The 21,055-nt window shown below is 41.6% G+C and overlaps 1 protein-coding gene across 1 annotated transcript in view; it reads right to left on the bottom strand.

The window, feature by feature from the left end:
• Positions 1 to 21,055, bottom strand: part of ppfia4 (PTPRF interacting protein alpha 4) — a 747,438-nt gene that overhangs the window by 71,114 nt on the left and 655,269 nt on the right. The window contains exons 10-12 of the mRNA XM_072277740.1: positions 19,006 to 19,137; positions 3,413 to 3,475; positions 665 to 756 (exon numbers count right to left, since the gene is read on the bottom strand). Of these exons, the coding sequence (XP_072133841.1) occupies positions 665 to 756; positions 3,413 to 3,475; positions 19,006 to 19,137 (287 nt within the window). The remainder of the gene's footprint in view (positions 1 to 664; positions 757 to 3,412; positions 3,476 to 19,005; positions 19,138 to 21,055) is intronic.

The raw sequence follows: 21,055 nt of genomic DNA, 5'->3' as shown, positions 1-21,055 counted from the left end.
TCTGAAAGAAAGTAATACAAATGTGTCTTATACACTTTATCATGTCATCGTAACTCTTGTCTTCAGAAACTATTCAAAATTCTGCTGTTGTGTCTTGAATAGAGGCATTAGGAATATATGTTCCATGAATTCGGTTATTTGAACTTCTAACTAGAATTGAAGAGTTGGCTGAAATCCAGACACTCAACTACAATCTATGTTTTATATATTCTGTTGTTTTTTCTTCTAAAATCATGTTAATGACAGTAATAACATTTAATGACTCTTAAGTTCAAAGTCCCAGATGGAGAAGAGAACCTGCCAAAACTGAGTTATTAAATAAGGTATACTTATTTTATTTCAAAACAAAAAGGGTAGATTAAGAAAGAAGAAATTCCCTTCTTTCAACTCGCACAATCTAGAAAGTACTAGCAACTGCTGACGGGCTGCAATAAGCACAGGTCCTTTAAGTTTGCTTTTATCTTCTGCTTTTCTCAATGGAGGTACACTGATACTTCTGCCTAGCAAAAGAACCAGTTAATTGCTGTGTCTTAAGTAGAATGCAGCATAGATATTGACAATGAAAAATGAACACATGGTGTTGAAGACATTAGCTCATGTTAACCTTGTAAAGGAAATAAACAACAAGAAAATGACCCTCTCGAGAACAAGGCTGATGAATTACCGTGGATGAACACTTTCTGCAAAAGCTCCTGTCTTTAATTTCAGCTGCTCCACTTCAGCCCGTAACTTTCCTATTTCATTCGCCAGCCTCTCCTGTGTGAAATAGGACATCCAGTCAGAAAGAGGATAACTTACAACAAAGAACAAAGAACAAAGTAAGGTGGCAGAGTAACTAAATAAATTATTCAGTCCAGTGATTCTCTCTTTGCCCCCATTCCACCGGGCAGAAGATACAAAAGCTTGAAAGCACACACCACCAGGCTCAAGGACAGCTTCTACTCTGCGATCAAAAGATGGTTGAACAAATCTTTTGGATGATAAAGATTAAATCTTGATCTCTCAATCTATCATGTCATGGTCTTGCTTACCAATAAAGGTATTAGTTTACCTTTATCGTACTCCTCTTTAACTGTAACACTATATTCTCCTGCTATTGCCTTTCCTTTTGTACTTACATTTGAGGTTATCTGTATGCATGGCATGCAAAACTAAGCTTTTCATTGTTCCTTGGTACATGTGACAATAACAAACAAATTACTAATCTTTGTGCCCATAAATACCTTTCCATAAAATCCTGAATAGTTATAGGAAGTTATATATAGACACAAGTAACTTTCTATAAATGCCAGAAAACCCAGATCTACTGAATAAGAGGAATTAAAGGATATTGGAAATTGGAAAATCATACTTCTGGAGAAGTTAATGGCATGAAAAGATGTTAAGTGGATGAACCTTTGTAAATTGCAATAGGGCCCAGTCATTCATTATATTTATGTTGTATTTTTTCTTACCTAAACTTCCATTACAATAGTCCCCAAGGAAAACTAAGTTTTACAGTTGAGTTGTCCTATGGGGGGGGGGGGCATGCCTTGTTCTGACTGTTGAAAGTTGCTTCCATAGTGATTGGTTAGTTTAGAAACTGCAGCTGCTTTTCCCACTGGATAGCTGCCTGATGTACACTTTCAAATATCCTGGGTATATAAGAAGCACATACAGGAAGCTCGGTCTCTTTTCTTTTCTTTAAGGCAAGTGATGCACATGACCATTGGGCAGGTATGCTCTGTGCATGCTTTTAGTTAAGTATGTTTGTTGAATATTCAATGATATTCAGTGTACTGTCTGTAACTTGGGGAACATGACTGTTTGGTTGATTTTTTACTATCTGCCTTAGTGCCCTACTATGTGCCTTAGTGCGCATGCGCCGGTCGTGTATGCAGCCTGGTACAGCTGTTCCGATCTATTCTTACTTTCTTCTTCTTACTTTTTAATTTATGTTATTTTTTGCATTTTTTTTCTCACAGTAAAACGTCGAAGCTGCACCCTCTCTAACATGCTGGTAGAGAGAGTTTTATTTGGCTTATCTTTAGCGCTGGAAATGGTTACATCCCGACATGCGGGACAGAAGCAAGGTCGCATTGTGTATTCCATGGACCAGCAAAGACCGGCCAGCTTAGCGGACAGAGCGGTGGACACTCCTGCTGAAATACGGAGGAAAACACACAGAGGATGCAGAGGGGGATCACAAAGCCGAGGAAAGAGGACCAGGTCGAGACAACAGAGTCTTTTGGAGAAGAGGAGTTTGGTGGGTAATACCGTTCCAGCTGACTGGAAGTGCACTGAGATCGGTAAGCGTAAAGGAATTGGGTGCTTACTGTTCTGGCTAACAACGGATGGTGCAATCTGGGGTATATTACGATCAAGGAACGTGTTTGCAGACCGGATATTGAACTTTTTACTGTTGGACTTCGGCCACATTCCACCGTGATACAACACTTGGCGGCACGGGAGGTTGTTCCTGCCTGTGGCCATCGAACGTGCAGCTCCTCCCGTGGAGGGTCAGACACCCTGAGCCGATAGACCGGTCCTGGACTTATTTTCCATCTGGCATAGTTTGCATTTTGGTGTTTGATTGTTGGGGTTTTTTTGTATTGCTATATTTACGCTCTATTCTTGGTTGGTGCGGCTGTAAAGAAACCAAATTTCCCTCGGGATTAATAAAGTATATCTATCTGTCTATCTATCTGTAAATAAATGATGAATATACCTATTCAAATATAGTAAATTATATATATTATATAATTTATATAATATATTAATATAGTAAAAGGATTTGTATAAGGAACATTGGTTCTCCGTGCACTCATTATGCAATCACAAATCAATCTGTAGCTAAGATTCAGGCAGTTAGACCGCATCAGCTGTATCAGCATAATTATATTTAATGGCTTTCGAGAGCTGGTGATGTATTTCAATGTTGATTTAATATTCAAACAATGTAAACATTTAAAAAAGGAGCTTTAGCACATTGCAAAACAAAAGGTATGTGACTAAAGCAGGAAAATATTTTGTTTTACTCTACTGAATACAAGAGAAATAATTTTACATTGAGTATACAAACTAAAGTAAAACATCTCAAAAGGTTCTGAAATATCTTCTGAAAATGCTTCTTAATTTATACTCCTGAACAAGATACAGGAACTGCTTATGTTGATTATTCTGTTCTATGGTCACCTTGGGCCGGCTAAGACATTCTATCACTATATTATTAAAATCAAGACGCTGGGAATATGCAGAAAATAACCTGTTCAGTGAATTCTCAGCCACACTGCCACCTGCCAACACTGTGACCATACAGTGTTGGTTGCTAAACTCCATTCTAAGGCTAAACCTTGGATAAGACCTATTCAGGAGAAGAAGTAAATACTGATATAGCACACACAGTTGCCCAAAGTATTATTGACAATCTTACCTTGTCCTGATGATATTCTTCTAGTTGTTTTCTTGTATCTTCCACTTCTTGTATCAATGTGTTCTGGAAAGATAAAAAAAAATTCTTGAATGAGATGGCCGTTTGCTATCAAAATGCATGATTTGGGCAGCTTTTAATAAATTCTTCGACAAGATCTAATGTAATCTCAAATGCAGCAATGAACGCTGCAGTCTTGTAGAGAGGTATCAATTTATGAAATAAATTTAAAGCAAAGACAAGTAAGGTTTATATTATATTAAATATTAAGGTTAATACTTAGAGGCTGATCTATCAGAGAAATGCTACTTACTCATCTCCTCCAACAAGAAATTGAGAGGAAAAGATGAGGAAATGTAAAGGTTTCATTTGAATACCTACAGCAGTGGTCCCCAAACACTGGGCCGCAAAGCATGTGCTACCGGGCCGCGAGGAAACAATATGATTTGGCGATATGAGTCACCTGCACTATTCCTCATTCCCTGTCACACCCACTGTTGAGCTTGAGCGCACGCGAGGTCATTATCCGTGCGTTATCCATGTCAGCGCAGGAAGAAGATCAACTCCTCGAGCTTGCAAATGATGGTGGGCTGAAAAGTATGTTTGACACAACATCTCTGCCGGCATTCTGGATCAAAGTCAAGGCTAAATATCCCCCTTCGAGTATCGCTGTCTCCCATCACCCTTCGATGGCACCGTCTTGTTGCAGGGAACAAGTATTCAGCCCAGGGCTCCCACTGATTCAGCGATATTGGTGTGTTGCAATGATTTTATATGTTCATACAGGGAAAATATATTCTGTGTGTTTAATATCCAAACGTTACTTAAAATGTTATGATGCTATTGACTTATAAGTGACTTATATAACCATATAACAATTACAGCACGGAAACAGGCCATCTCTGCCTTTCTAGTCTGTGCCGAACGCTACTCTCACCTAGTCCCACCGACCTGCACTCAGCCCACAACCCTCTATTCCTTTCCTGTCCATATACCTATCCAAATTTTCTTTAAATGATAATATAGAACCTGCCTCTACCACTTCTACTGGAAGTTCGTTCAACACTTACTTCAAGCTCCCCTGTCCTCCCCTGATAATTGACTTATCACTATATTCATGCAAGGAAAATATGCGCTGTGTGTTTAATGTTAAATTCGTTAGATAAACCCGTTTAGAAATGAAATTGTGTGTATTAGCCACTTATCACCTATATTCCGGTCATGATTAACACCACCACCCCCCCCCCCAAACAGAATCGCCAAAAACGATTTGTGGAAAAAAATTCAGCACGTACACGCATGCGCACACAGGTGCCCGTGCAAGGTTTCATGGTCATTGTAGTCTTTCTCGGGGTAAACACAACGTATTTGATTGCTACTCTTGTCCATTGGCAACCTACCCCCACTCCATCTCGGTCGGCCGGTCCGCGAGAATACTGTCAATATTAAACCGGTCCGCAGTGCTAAAAAGGTTGGGGACCCCTGACCTACAGTATTTCAAAATATACTTATTTCATGAACCTACCAGTTCAACAAGCCTCAAAGAATTTTGTTTTCCTCCAAATTCTGACCTATTTTGCATTCTCAAAGCTGCCTATCCCACCGCTGGCATGCTTGCCTTCAATTGTCTAATAGGTTCTGTTCAATTCCTACCTAACATCTCTCTGCCTCTTTCAACCCTATTTAGTTTCCTCTTAAGATCAACACTTTAACTGAAATTTTAGTTTCTCTTTAAAAATCTTCATCTGTGATTCTGCAATAGTATTTTTCTGATTGAAGTGCTAAAGGATTTCTTTCTGTTCCCACTTTATAAACTATGTAAAATTTCTATATGATTGACTAAGGTAGTTTTAGTTGTACTCTGTCTGTGCAAAGTTAGAGGTTGTAGTAGACAGAATCAAAGTGGGAAAGGGTTAACTAGGGCCGAGAACAATGTTGGATGAGGAGAGAGAAGGTAGCAAAGCATAAAGAAACAATGAGAAGAGAAGACTTGGAGTAGGAACTAGAGTAATGGTGAAAGAGGAGAGCATGGCGAAACTGTTACTTATCTATCAATCTATTTATTATATAGAAATAACATGTTGAGTGGGCCCTACCTGCCCAATGAGCCACACCACCCAGCATCCCACCTATTTAGCCCTAGCCTAATCACAGGACAATTTACACTGACCAATTAACGGAAACTCATGCAGTCACACTGAGAATGAACATACTCCTTACAGTGAACAAGGAAAATGAATGGATATATTGTTGGATGTATCTCAGTTTTTGAGAGCACTAGTGTGGAGAAGGAATTAAGTCGCATATGTAATGGGGAGCTGTAAAAAGATGCATATGGAGTGCAAATGGCAATTCAGCCAATGGAGAGAAGCAAAGGGGCTAGTTACCATGAACACTGGAAGATGAAATATAACTACCAAGGCAGAGGAAGATGACTTGAAATCTTGTCATTTCAGGAATGAACAAGGTGGGCATTATTGTTGTTAGTCATGTGAGAGGAAGGGACAGACAGACCAGAACTTGCTCAATGAAAGGCTGGGCGAGTAAAGGTTTAGATGGAGGTAATTTTATTAACATGCTAGGTGTTAATGGCACTTAATGTTGAAACAAGATTGCTGTTGGGATGTCAAGGGTCAAGGAGTTGCCTGAACAGGAAAGAGAAAGGGGAAAGTTCATAGATTTTGTTGTATTTGATGGCTGAACACTCGGTCATTGCCTGGTTTGAGCCTTGGGTTGGAGGTTGAAGAGGGAAGATTAGGAATTAAATATTATCACTGTTAGGAGAGGTACATGTGCAAGATACTAGGTAGTGTCTTCAGAGAATATGCATCATCTCTGAAATATTCCTGAGAATGACTTGAGGGCATTTACCAAATTATATTAAACCTTTTATCTGGTTTACTTATGCTGACACAGTATCTTCATCTACTCTTTATCTCTTGAGGCTGCTCTGCTGTTGTCAGCTTACAATTTCTACTACTATTAAAATAACTTGCAATAGTTGTCATTTATAAATCGAGTAATTTATTGAACTTCATAAGAGCAAATCTTAAAATTGTATTGCATTACTTTTCGGTTACCTGCATCTCACAATTCCTTTCAAACAAAAACCAAACAGAAGACAGTGCCATGTTATGTCTGATTGGAAATAGCTGAAATCTGTGCTGCATTAAACAGTGATCATACACAGGATGTACACAGACAACGCTACTTCAGAGGCACCAGATGGTCTTGTTTTCAATATTCCTCTAAAAGTCTGAAGTTAGATGATGAGAAGGAAGTATAAAATCAATTTCAATTCCCCTCTTATCATAAAATCATATGCCCCTGTTAAGTCAGTGTTGCTTTGGGTTTCCAGCATCTGCAGACTTCTCTTGCATTTTGTAAAGTCAATTTTACTTGTTTTGTACATCTTAAATCCTTGGTCATCATAATTTGGCCTTACTATATATGAATTCTGCCAGCTAGTGGCATAGTGGCATCAGCACCGGACTTCGGAGCGAAGGCTCCCAAGTTCGAATCCAGCCATCTCCCTTGCATGCTTCTCATCTATGCTGGGTTGAGCGTCAAGCTAGCAACCCGGCCTCGTAAAAATATGAAAGCCTGCTTAAAAAAATACCGTCATGACAGCATCCCGATGACTTAAGGGCTTTCTTCTCTTCTTCTATATGAACTTGCTCATGAGTTTTATAAAATTGCAATATTTATAATGTGAGGAACACTGGGAATCAACAATACTTGTTTTAATTCTTTGGGTCTGCAGTTAAAATGAACATGACACTGAATGCTCTATACAAGTACTAAACGATAAGATTAGACACCTGGATTGTAAACACACTTGAAAAATAGAACGAGAAACTGGCAGTGAATCGGAAAAACAAATAGCTAAGCAGGGAAGGCAGTAATCAAAGACAATTAGAGTTCCACATCTCTTTTCACTATTCTTAAATTAATTGGATGACACCATCCCGTTCAACATATGGTGTTATTCAGGCTCACCCTATGGCCAAATGATATGAAGGTGAACAAGCAAATCGCAGCAATGAAGTACAAGGGCCATAAAAAGTTAGATAGATTTTGACTTTAAGTACAAGTTTGTAAAACTCAGAATGGGAGACATTCACCATTTTTGTTCAAGATGGGCCACTGCTGATGTTAAAGCAAATTTCTTTCCATGCCTTTCCAAGGGGATAAACAGGAAATGCTTTCAAAATCCCACTTGACAGTTACAGAGTACATTCCCCTCTTAAATCTGTTAACCACCTTCACTTGGACCCTTTACTGTATATCTGCCGTCAGGGAAGGGTGTTTTTCTCAGAAATCGCCCCCCTTCTCAATAGAAGGTTCATAAATCTTTACACATTCGTCCTTCATCTGGCTGAGCCTTATTGCTAAAAGATCACAGTCACTTCAATCCTACTTTATATCTTTATATATTAGAAAGGTTGATTCATATTATTTTATTATGGTCAATGCATTTTATTTCTGAGGTATGCTGACCAAACTGATCATCAAGAACAGGTACTTCCCTTCAACTATTCAGTTCTTGACCTAAACTGTACAACTCTATCTCAGGATAGCAACCCTTGACCACAATGAACTTTGCTTTTTTTTTTGCTCCAATTATATTCCTTCTTGTACAATATTGTGTAAAATTCACGCTTCCTTAATTTTTCTCATGAATGCTATTTATATAATGCAATGAACCTGTGATGTTGCTGCAAGACTGCACCTATGCATTTGAGTACTTGTGGAAATCACTGTAAACATAACTTCACTTTTTATAATATTCCAGAATATATCTCACCCATGTCTGATGATGTTATAACAACCCTTTTCCTATTTTGCCATTAAAGTGGGAATATATTATAAACAGCAGTGTATGGGGATGGGCAGCACCTCTGGTGAAGGGGCTTGTCATGTCCATTCCAAGGCAGCTCAGTCACTTTTGGTCCTCACCAGACACTCAGCTCTTACCTGTGGCTCCAAGTAGCTGTTTGCATGTGACAGCATGGTACACGACTTCGACAGGTAGGCTAAACCAGGTGAGGATAGCCAGTGAGACAGGGACATGTCTGTCCTAGCGTGCAGAGTCAATTCCAACAGACTGGGCGGATGAGATCTACAGTGAGACCCAATGGCCAGGAAGGTGATACTACAATGCTCTGTGGAGAGCGAGGGGCATAACAAGGCCCAGAACACATCATGGCCATCCACAACAACCAAGGAAGACCCCAGTTTGTGACGCTTGTTTGTACTATTTGAACTGACTTCTGTGGTCGAGAGAGTGGAACTGCCCCAGTGCTATGGCTTTTCCATTTTTAAAACTCTCCTGCATGTTTCCTGTCATTGTCAGACACGATGGGCAACCATCAAATTATAAACAGCAGTGAGCATTCCAGTGATGGCAAGAAGGCATGGAGCAGATGGTGCCTAATTAACAGATGCTATCCAATGAAAATAATTGCCAAAGTTAAAAGGTTCTAATTTCGTTGGAAAACTTTGTTGTGAAAGTCAATACTAATCTAACACTGCATATATAGACTCATAGAGTCAAACTGTATAGAAATAGGCCCTTTGGCCCGGCTCATGCATGCTGACTGAGACGCCTTTCTGTGCTAATCCCATATTCCTGCATTGGCACACACACCTCTTTTCCTTTCCTATCAATGCACCTGTCCAAAAATACTTTCAAATGCTGTTATTGAACCTGCCTCCACAACTGCTTCTGGCAACTAGTTGCATATACTCTCCATTCTGTGCATGGGAGAACTTGCTCCACAGATCTCTTTTAAATATTTCCCCCCTTAGCTTAACCCTTTGTCTGCTAGTTTCAGAATTACCTACCTTCAAAGAAAGACAGTGACTAACTAGTCTATCTCTGCATCTTACAATTTTATAAACCTCTCTCTAACATATATTTCCTCTTCCTAACCAACAGACCTCCGATAGTCAGGATGCACAACTGCTCCTTCCTCCCCAACCTCCTCAAAGCGGGTGCCCTCCAGGGCTGTGTGCTGAGACCATTGCTGTATATTCTGCTTGGTCAAACACATGAGTAATTACTTTGTCAAGTTCGCCAATGACACGACAGTGGTGGGCTCTTGACTAATAACGATGAGATGGTCCACAGAGAGGAAATGGGAGAGCTTGAGGCTTGGTGCCAGGCAAATAACCTCTTTTTCAATGTCAATAACACAAATGAGATGGTTATCAACCACAGGAGAACTCACAACACTCACAACCCCTATCTCCTTTGCTTCAATGGTACAGCTTCAAACTCCTGGGAGTGCCCTTCTCGCACTGCTCATGGTCCCAGAACACATTGTACTCAAACAAGAAAGCTCACCAAGACCACTACTTTCTAAGGAGACTGAAGAGGGCTGGACAATGCACAACTATACTGATGTATTCTACAGATGCGGAGTAGAGGGCATCCTAGCAAGCTGCGAAACTGCATGGTATGGCAGACAGGAAGACTCTACATAGGGTAGTCAGAACTGCCCAGTGTATCATCGGCAACAGCCTAATCACCATCACGGAGATATATATATATATCTACAGAAAGATTTCAGAAAAGGGCCAGTAACATCAAGAATGATCCCATTTGCCATGCCCACGGATGGTGTGTCCCACTCCCATCTGGGATGAGGCTATATAACATCCACACCAGGACCACCAGACTCAAAAACAGTTACTTTCCCCAAGCAGTCTGATCAATATCTCCACCCACCAATCCACCCATCCACACCCTCAACCTCCACTACTTTATCACCCTCCATTACTTTATTACCTTCAACACACCCATCCACACCTTCAACCTCCACTACTTTATCACCCTCAACACACTCATCCACACCTTCAACCTCCACTACATTATCACCCTCCATTACTTTATCACCTTCAACACACCCATCCACACCTTCAACCTCCACTACTTTATCACCCTCAACACACCCACCCACACCCTCAACCTCCACTACTTTATCACCCTCAACACACCCATCCACACCCTCAACCTCCATTACTTTATCACCATCAACACACCCATCCACACCCTCAATCTCCATTACTTTATCTCCCTCAACACACCCATCCACACCCTCAACCTCCATTACTTTATCACCATCAACACACCCATCCACACCCTCAATCTCCATTACTTTATCTCCCTCAACACACCCATCCACACCCTCAATCTCCATTACTTTATCTCCCTCAACACACCCACCCACACCCTCAACCTCCACTACTTTATCACCCTCAACACACCCATCCACACCCTCAACCTCCACTACTTTATCATTTCCTGTCAAACACCTTATGTTCAGATACTCCTGTGCCTTGCGTCATTTTTTGGATGTACAATTAATCTATGTATATAAACTACCTTATTTATTTATATTTATTGTGTTTGTGTTGTCCATCGGGGTAAATCCCTCCCCAGCATTGAGCGGTATCATAGGAAAGTGGCATCCATCATCAAGGACCTCCACCATCCAGGCCATGCTCTCTTCTCGCAGCTGTCATCAGGAAGGTGGTACGGCAGCCTCAGGACTTACACAACAAGGTTCAGGAATGGTTATTACCCCTCAGCCATCAGGCTCTTAAACCAGAGGGTATAATTTCATTTGCCCCTTCACAGAACTGTTCCTCCAACTAGTGGACTCACGTTCAAGGAATCTTCATCTCATGTTCTCGATACTTATTGCTTATTTATTTATTTATTTATTATAATTGTTTCTTTCTTTTTGTATTTGCACAGTGCGTTGGCTTTTTTTGCACGTCAGTTGTCTGTCCTATTGGTGTGATTTTTCATTGATTCTATTGTGCTTCTTGTCATTGCCCACAAGAAAATGAATCTCAGGGTTGTATATTGTGACATATATGTCCTTTGATAATAAATTTACTTTGAACGTTTATAATATAAGACCATAAGATATAGGAGCAGAATTAGGCCAACTGGCCCATCGAGTCTGCTCCGACATTTCATCATGGCTGATCCAATTTGCCTCTCAGCCCAAATCTCTTGCCTTCTCCCTGTATCCCTTCATGCCCTGACCAATCTAGAATCTATCAACTTCTTCCTTAAATATACATAAAACTTGGCCGCCACAGCTGCTTGTGGCAAAGAATTCCACAGATTCACCACTCTCTGGCTAAAGAAATTCCTCCTCATCTCCATTCTAAAAGGACACCCCTCTATTCTAAGGCTGTGTCCTCTGGTCCTAGTTTCTCCCACCATAGAAAACATCCTCTCCACATCAAATCTACCAAAGCCGGTCACCATCCGATAGGTTTCAATTAGGTCACCCCTCATTCTTTTGAATTCAGTGAATACAGGCCCAGAACTATCAAACGCTTTTCATATGACAAGCCATTTAACCCTGGAATCATTTTCTTGAACCTCCTTTGAACACGCTCCAGTTTCAGCATATCCTTTCTAAAACAGGGGCCCAAACCTGCTCACAATACTCCAAGTGAGGTCTCACCAGTGGTTTATAAAGTTTCAACATTACACCCTTGCCTTTATATTCTAGTTCTCTTGAAATAAATGCTAACATTGCATTTGCCTTCCTCACCACCGACTCAATCTTCAAATTAACCTTTAGGGAATCCTGCACAAGGACTCCCAAGTCCCTTTGCACCTCAGTTTTTTGTATTTCCTCTCCTTTGTGAAAGTTGTCAACCCTTTTATTTCTTCTACCAAAGTGCATGACCATACACTTCCCAACACTGTATTCCATCTGCCATTTCTTTTCCCTTTTTCCTAATCTAAGTCGTTCTGTAGCCTCCCTACTTCCTCAAAACTACCTGCCATGACTATTGTAATATTGCCCTTTTGATATGCATTTTCTATCGCCCATTGTAAATTGTGGACCACATTCTTACTACCGTTTGGGGGATCGCTATGCAAGTTCTATCACGGTCTTTTTACTCTTGCCATTCCTTAGCTCTATCCACAATGATTCAACACCTTCTAACTCCAACCTTCTTTCTAATGATTTGATTTTTTTTTACCAGTGTTGGCACGTGGCCAAGTGGTTAAGGTGTTCGTCTAGTGATTTGAAGGTTGCTAGTTCGAGCCTTGGCTGAGGCAGCATGTGTGTCCTTGCACAAGGCACTTAACCACACATTGCTCTGTGACGACTCTGGTGCCAAGCTGTATGCATCCTAATGCCCTTCCCTTGGACAACATCGGTGGCGTGGAGAGGGGAGACTTGCAGCATGGGCAACTGCTGGTCTTCCATACAACCTTGCCCAGGCCTGCACCCTGGAAACCTTCCAAGGCACAAATCCATGGTTTCATGAGACTAACGGATGCCTATAAATTTTTTACCAACAGAGCAACGCCACCCCCTCTGCATTCATGCCTGTCCTTTTGATACAATGTGTATCCTTGGACATTAAGCTCCCAGCTATAATCTTTCAGCCATGATTCAGTGATGCCTGCAATATCATTCCTGCCAATCTGCAAATGTGGTTCAATTTCATCGACCTTATTCCATTTACAACACCTTCAGTCCTGTATTCATCCTTTTCGATTTTGTCTACCTTTTACATTACAATTCATCCTGTTGACTGCAATTTCACCCTATCTACAGACTTTCCTCACTACACATTGCCTGTTTGTAAACCATCTACCTCATCTTCAGCGCTATTATCTGTCTTTCATACGATACCTTTTGCATTGAAATATATGCAGCTCAAGACACCAGTCACACCACGCTCAACCTTTTGATTCCTATCCTTGTCTGAGGTCTTACCAACATCTGCCTTACAATCTCTCCACTAACTGTTCTGGCACTCTGGTTCCCATCCCCCTGCAACTCCAGTTTAAACCCCACCGTGCAGCATTAACAAACCTTCCTGCTAGGATATTAGTTCCCCTCCAGTTCAGGTGCAAACCATCCCTTCTGTACTGGTCCCACCTTCCCTGGAAGACAGCCCAATGATCCAAAAATCTTAATTTCTCCCTTCTACACTAACTCCTTAGCCACATATTAAACTGTAAAATCCTCACTAGCATGTGGCATGGGTAGCAGTCCTAAGGTCACAACCCCGGAGGTCCTGCCCTTTAACCTAGCACCTAAATCCCTGAACTCCCTATGCAGAACCTCAACACTTGTTCTACCTTTGTCATTGGTACCTACATGGACCATGACTTCTGGCTGTTCAGTCTTCCACTTAAGAATGCAGAGGACCCGATCCAAGATATCCCGAACCCTGGCACCCAGTAGGCAACATACCATTTGGAAATCTCGTCCTTGCCCACAGAACCTCCTGTCTGTTCCCCTAACTAATGAGTTCCCTATCAGCACACTGTCCCTTCTCCCCCCTTCTGTTCTGAGTCAGTGCCAGAGACCTGACCACCATGACTTTCCTCTTTTGGGTCATCCTCCCGATAGTATCCAAAGTGATATACCTGTTGTTGAGGGGGATGGCCACAGGGGTACTCTGCACTGGCTCCTTAATCCCTTTCCCCTTCCCCCTTCTTGACTGTCACCCAGTTACCTGTGTCCCGCACCTTGGGTGTAACTACCTCTCTATATATCCTATCTATGACCTCTTCAGCCTTCCGAATGATCTGGAGTTCATCCATTTCCAGCCCCAACTCCTTAATGCGGTTTGTTAGAAGCTGTAGCTGGATGCGCTTCTCGCAGTTGTAGTCATCAGCGACACTGGAGGTCTCTCTGTCTTCCCACATCCCGCAAGAGGAGCTCTCAACCATCCTGCCTAATTGCGTTCTTGTGTTCTTATCGTGTTTTTTATTATGCTCCATCTGATCCAGAGTAACAATTATTTTGTCTCCTTTACACTTGTGTACTGAAAATGACATTAAACAATCTTGAATTCATTCATAAGGTCATCCATCAGTCTCCAACACTCCACTGAGAACAATCCCAGCCTATCCAATCTCAATATGCAACAAAAGCCCTCCATTCCAGAGATGCACCTTTATGGATCTCCCAGCAATATTTCTAGCAAAGAACATCTCTTCACTATCATGGTGAAAGGAACTGCACATAAATTCCAAGTGTGGCCTAACTAATGTCTCAGGCAGCTGAAACATGATGTCCGAACTCTTTTACTCAATAACCTTGCCTATAAAAAGGCACACAAGCCAACTACCTTCACCAGTAACCTATCCGCCTTTGCCATATTTTGAGAGAGCTATAAACTTGCACCCCAGCGTCCTTCCGTACATCAATGCTTCTCAAGTTTTTCCCAAGTATTAGATAATCTCAAGATGAATTGCCTCCCACTTGTCTGGATTAAATGCCATCTGCCAGCACTCGGCCAATTTTCCTGGTGATCTGCAGTAGGTTTCTCTGTATCCTCAGGGGGTCATTCTCAGTATCAACATCTCTGATTTTCATGTCGTCAGCCAAATTTACTTATCAAAAGCATTCCCATCCAAGTTATTTAGATATAATGACAGTGAAGGTTTCAGCACTGAACCCTGCTGTACGCCACTGATTAGACTCCCAATCAGAAAAACAATCCTTCACAGGACTCTAACACCAGACCAATTTTAGATTGAGTTTGCCAAAACTCCTTGAACTCTATTGACGAACGTGTCAAAAAGACGAACCTGTCAAAAGCCTTGCTGAACTCCAAGTACACCACATTGATTGCCTTATTTTCATCAGTTTCATTACTAACCTCCTCAAAAAACTCAGTCAGATTTGTGAAGCATACATAGAAACATAGAAACATAGAAAATAGGTGCAGGAGTAGGCCATTCGGCCCTTCGAGCCTGCACCGCCATTTATTATGATCATGGCTGATCATCCAACTCAGAACCCTGCACCAGCCTTCCCTCCATACCCCCTGATCCCCGTAGCCACAAGGGCCATATCTAACTCCCTCTTAAATATACCCAATGAACTGGCCTCAACTGTTTCCTGTGGCAGAGAATTCCACAGATTCACCACTCTCTGTGTGAAGAAGTTTTTCCTAATCTCGGTCCTAAAAGGCTTCGCCTTTATCCTCAAACTGTGACCCCTCGTTCTGGACTTCCCCAACATCGGGAACAATCTTCCTGCATCTAGCCTGTCCAATCCCTTTAGGATTTTATACGCTTCAATCAGATCCTCCCTCAATCTTCTAAATTCCAACGAGTACAAGCCCAATTCATCCAGTCTTTCTTCATATGAAAGTCCTGCCATCCCAGGAATCAATCTGGTGAACCTTCTTTGTATTCCCTCTATGGCAAGGATGTCTTTCCTCAGATTAGGGGACCAAAACTGCAAACAATACTCCAGGTGTGGTCTCACCAAGGCCTTATACAACTGCAGTAGTACCTCCCTGCTCCTGTACTCCAATCCTCTCGCTATAAATGCCAGCATACCATTCACCTCTTTCACCGCCTGCTGTACCTGCATGCCCACTTTCAATGACTGGTGTATAATGACACCCAGGTCTCGTTGCACCTCCCCTTCTCCTAATCGGCCACCATTCAGATAATAACCTGTTTTCCTATTTTTGCCACCAAAGTGGATAACTTCACATTTATCCACATTAAATTGCATCTGCCATGAATTTGCCCACTCACCCAACCTATCCAAGTCACCCTGCATCCTCCTAGCATCCTCCTCACAGCTAACACTGCCACCCAGCTTCGTGTCATCCGCAAACTTGGAGATGCTGCATTTAATTCCCTCATCCAAGTCATTAATATATATTGTAAACAACTGGGGTCCCAGCACTGAGCCTTGCGGTACCCCACTAGTCACTGCCTGCCATTCTGAAAAGGTCCCGTTTATTCCCACTCTTTGCTTCCTGTCTGCTAACCAATTCTCTATCCACATCAATACCATACCCCCAATACCGTGTGCTTTAAGTTTGCACACTAATCTCCTGTGTGGGACCTTGTCAAAAGCCTTTTGAAAATCCAAATATACCACATCCACTGGTTCTCCCCTATCCACTCTACTAGTTACATCCTCAAAAAATTCTATGAGATTCGTCAGACATGATTTTCTTTCACAAATCCATGCTGACTTTGTCCGATGATTTCACCGCTTTCCAAATGTGCTGTTATCACATCTTTGATAACTGACTCCAGCAGTTTCCCCACCACCGACGTTAGGCTAACCGGTCTATAATTCCCCGGTTTCTCTCTCCCTCCTTTTTTAAAAAGTGGGGTTACATTAGCCACCCTCCAATCCTCAGGAACTAGTCCAGAATCTAACGAGTTTTGAAAAATTATCACTAATGCATCCACTATTTCTTGGGCTACTTCCTTAAGCACTCTGGGATGCAGACCATCTGGCCCTGGGGATTTATCTGCCTTTAATCTCTTCAATTTACCCAACACCACTTCCCTACTAACATGTATTTCGCTCAGTTCCTCCATCTCACTGGACCCTCTGTCCCCTACTATTTCTGGAAGATTATTTATGTCCTCCTTAGTGAAGAGAGAACCAAAGTAATTATTCAATTGGTCTGCCATGTCCTTGCTCCCCATAATCAATTCACCTGTTTCTGTCTGTAGGGGACCTACATTTGTCTTTACCAGTCTTTTCCTTTTTACATATCTATAAAAGCTTTTACAGTCAGTTTTTATGTTCCCTGCCAGTTTTCTCTTATAATCTTTTTTCCCTTTCCTAATTAAGCCCTTTGTCCTCCTCTGCTGAACTCTGAATTTCTCCCAGTCCTCAGGTGAGCCACTTTTTCTGGCTAATTTGTATGCTTCTTCTTTGGAATTCATACTATCCCTAATTTCTCTTGTCGGCCACGGGTGCACTACCTTCCTTGATTTATTCTTTTGCCAAACTGGGATGAACAATTGTTGTAGTTCATCCATGCAATCCTTAAATGCTTGCCATTGCATATCCACCGTCAATCCTTTAAGTGTCATTTGCCAGTCTATCTTAGCTAATTCACGTCTCATACCTTCAAAGTTACCCCTCTTTAAGTTCAGAACCTTTGTTTCTGAATTAACTATGTCACTCTCCATCTTAATGAAGAATTCCACCATATTATGGTCACTCTTACCCAAGGGGCCTCTCACGACAAGATTGCTAATTAACCCTTCCTCATTGCTCAAAACCCAGTCTAGAATAGCCTGCTCTCTAGTTGGTTCCTCAACATGTTGGTTCAAAAAACCATCCCGCATACATTCAAGAAATCCTCTTCCTTAGCACCTTTACCAATTTGGTTCACCCAATCTACATGTAGATTGAAGTCACCCATTATAACTGCTGTTCCTTTATTGCACACATTTCTAATTTCCTGTTTAATACCATCTCCGACCTCACTACTACTGTTAGGTGGCCTGTACACAACTCCCACCAGCGTTTTCTGCCCCTTAGTGTTATGCAGCTCTACCCATATCGATTCCACATCTTCCCGGCTTATGTGCTTCCTTTTTATTGCGTTAATCTCATCTTTAATCAGCAACGCTATCCCACCTCCTTTTCTTTCATGTCTATCGCTCCTGAATATTGAATATCCCTGAACGTTGAGCTCCCATCCTCGGTCACCCTGGAGCCATGTCTCTGTGATCCCAACTATATCATAATCATTAATAACAATCTGCACTTTCAATTCATCCACCTTGTTACAAATGCTCCTTGCATTGACACACAAAGCCTTCAGGTGCTCTTTTACAACTCTCTTAGCCCTTATACAATTATGTTGAAAAGTGGCCCTTTTTAATGCTTGCCCTGGATTTGTCGGCCTGCCACTTTTACTTTTCTCCATAGTACTTTTTGCTTCTACCCTCACTTTACACCCCCCTGTCTCTCTGCACTGGTTCCCATCCCCCTGTTGTGAACTAACCTCCTCTCGCTTAGCGTCTTTAATTTGATTCCGACTCCCCAACCATTCTAGTTTAAAGTCACCTCAGTAGCCCTCGCTAATCTCCCTGCCAGGATATTGGTTCCCCTAGGATTCAAGTGTAACCCGTCCTTTTTGTACAGGTCACGCCTGCGCCAAAAGAGGTCCCAATGATCCAAAAACTTGAATCCCTGCCTCCTGCTCCAATCCCTCAGCCACGCATTTATCCTCCACCTCATCGCATTCCTACTCTCACTGTCGCGTGGCACAGGCAGGATACTTTCCTGATCACAAACCATATTGACTCCCCATAATCATATCCTGCCCTTCCAAATGATTATAAATCCTATCCTTGTAGTAGTTTCTTGTTGTTTCCTTACTACAAATGAAAAGGTCAGTAGCCTGTAGTCTTCTGGCTTATCATTACCACCATTTCTGAATGTGGGAATAACACCGACAAGCACATTAATAAATCATTAATACTGCATATTGTCAATGCTGTGGGAAGTAGAAGAGATATGTTTGAACAAATCATGAATTCATGTCAATTACTTTGCCTGCATTTGTTTCCGGAGTTAAAGTAATATTACTGCACTGTAGCATTTTTGCATGATTCACTCCACACACTGAGATCAAGACAAGGGAGAAGCCAGTATGATGTGGGTTTCTTTTCCTTTGATTTTTTTTTTTATCAGATTTGTGTTAAGATGAGTTAGGGACCTACTTTAAAATGCCAGCTCTTAGCTGATCGCACTAATCACTTCAGAACACCGTCCACCAAACAGCTAACAGAGCATTCTTCCTTGTACCTTCTCTTCAAGAGCAGCCATTCGTTCCTTCAGGTGAAGCTGAAGTCTTTCATTTGACTCTGACAACAGTCGATCCACAGTGTCTGACAACCGTTTGTTATGCTCCTCATTCATCTTTTCTCGTTGTCGAGCCTGCAATCATAAAGGAGGTTGTCATTAGTTAAATTCCCTTGGATGCATACCTAGTTTGGCTTAAAGCAGCTGCTTAGATCTTGCCCTAGAATGATCTAGAGTATATACTTTGGTGACACAGATCACAACTTAACATGCTTGGATCCAAACACTACCTTTGGGTTTAAAAGGTTCAAAAATTAAAAAGTAAATTTATTATCAAAGTACATATATGTCATCATACACCATTCCATTTTCTTGTGGGCACACTCAACCAGCGTGCAAAAGACAACAAGCTGTGCAAATACCAAAATAAGTAATAATAATAAATAAATAAGCAATAAATCTCAAGAACATGAGATGAGGTGACCTTGAAAGCCAGACTGTGGGAACAGTTCAGTGATGATGTTGAGTGAAGTTGTCCTCTCTGCTTCGAGAGCCTGATGGTTGAGGTGTAATAACTGTTCTTGACCCTGACGGTGAGAGGCCTGAGACTCTTGTACTTTATTCCTGATGGCAGCAGTGAGAAGACAGCAAGGCTTGGGTGGTGGGGGCCCCTGAAAAGTTGATGCTGCTTTCCTGCAAAAATGTGTCGTGTAGATGTGCTGAATGGTGGGGAGTGCTTTACCTGTGAAGGACTGAGCCATATCAACTACTTTATGTAGGATTTTCTGTTCAAGTGCATTGGTCCAAATACATAATCACCTTGCTTATTGATTTGTATTATCTACTGTTGCAATCATAAAGTTCTAAATTTACATTCACCTTTAGCTCGAGATAATTACCACTTTAAGACAATTAAAATCAAACTGTCATCTTGCCATACATATCTGCATTATTTACTCTGCTTATCTTTATACCTCAATCCTACAATTCTTTTATAATGTAGTCTCTTCTATTAAGATGGATTAGTTATAAACCTTTGTCCCTTTGTTCTTTTCCTTGGCTGGCACTTTTAAGTTCCACAGTATGAAAACAGTTTGAGTATATCCAAAATCCTTAAGACCATAAGATAGAGGAGCAGAAGTAGGCCATTCAGCCCATTGAGTCTGCTCCGCCATTCAATCATGGGCTGATCCCATTCTTCCAGCCATCACCACTCCCCTGCTTTCACCCCATACCCTTTGATACCCTGGCTAATCAAGAACCTATCTATCTCTGCCTTAAATACACACAATGACTTGGCCTCCACAGCCGCCCGTGGCATCAAATTCCACAGATTTACCACCCTCTGACTAAAGTAATTTCTCCACATCTCTGTTCTAAATGGACGTCCTTCAATCCTGAAGTCATGCCATCTTGTCCTAGAATCCCCTACCATGGGAAATAACTTTTCCCTATCTAATCTGCTCAGGCCTTTTAACATTCAGAATGTTTCTATGAGATCGCCCCTCATTCTCCTGAACTCCAGGGAATACAGCCCAAGAGCTGCCAGATGTTCCTCATACTGTAACCCTTTCATTCCTGGAATCATTCTCATGAATCTTCTCTGAACCCTCTCCAATGTCGGTATATCCTTTCTAAAATAAGGAGCCCAAAACTGCACACAATACTCCAAGTGTGGTCTCACAAGTGCCTTATACAGCCTCAACATCCATCCCTCTATACCTATACCTCTAGAAATGAATGCCAACATTGCATTCACCTTCTTTACAACCAACTCAACCTGGAGGTTAACCTTTAGGGTACCTTGCACAAGGACTCCCAAGTCCCTTTGCATCTCTGCATTTTGAATTCTCTCCCCATTTATTTCTTCCACCAAAGTGCATGACCATACACTTTCCAACATTGTATTTCATTTGCCATTTCTTTGTCCATTCTCCTAAACTATCTCAGTCTTTCTGCAGGCTCTCTGTTTCCTCAACACTACGTGCTGCTCCGCCTATCTTTGTATCATAGGCAAATTTAGCCAGAAACCATTAATACCATAGTCCAAATC

This window comes from Mobula birostris, chromosome 14 (assembly GCF_030028105.1).
Source record: "Mobula birostris isolate sMobBir1 chromosome 14, sMobBir1.hap1, whole genome shotgun sequence".
Taxonomy (NCBI): domain Eukaryota; kingdom Metazoa; phylum Chordata; class Chondrichthyes; order Myliobatiformes; family Myliobatidae; genus Mobula; species Mobula birostris.
This window is presented reverse-complemented; position numbering and strand designations above follow the sequence as displayed.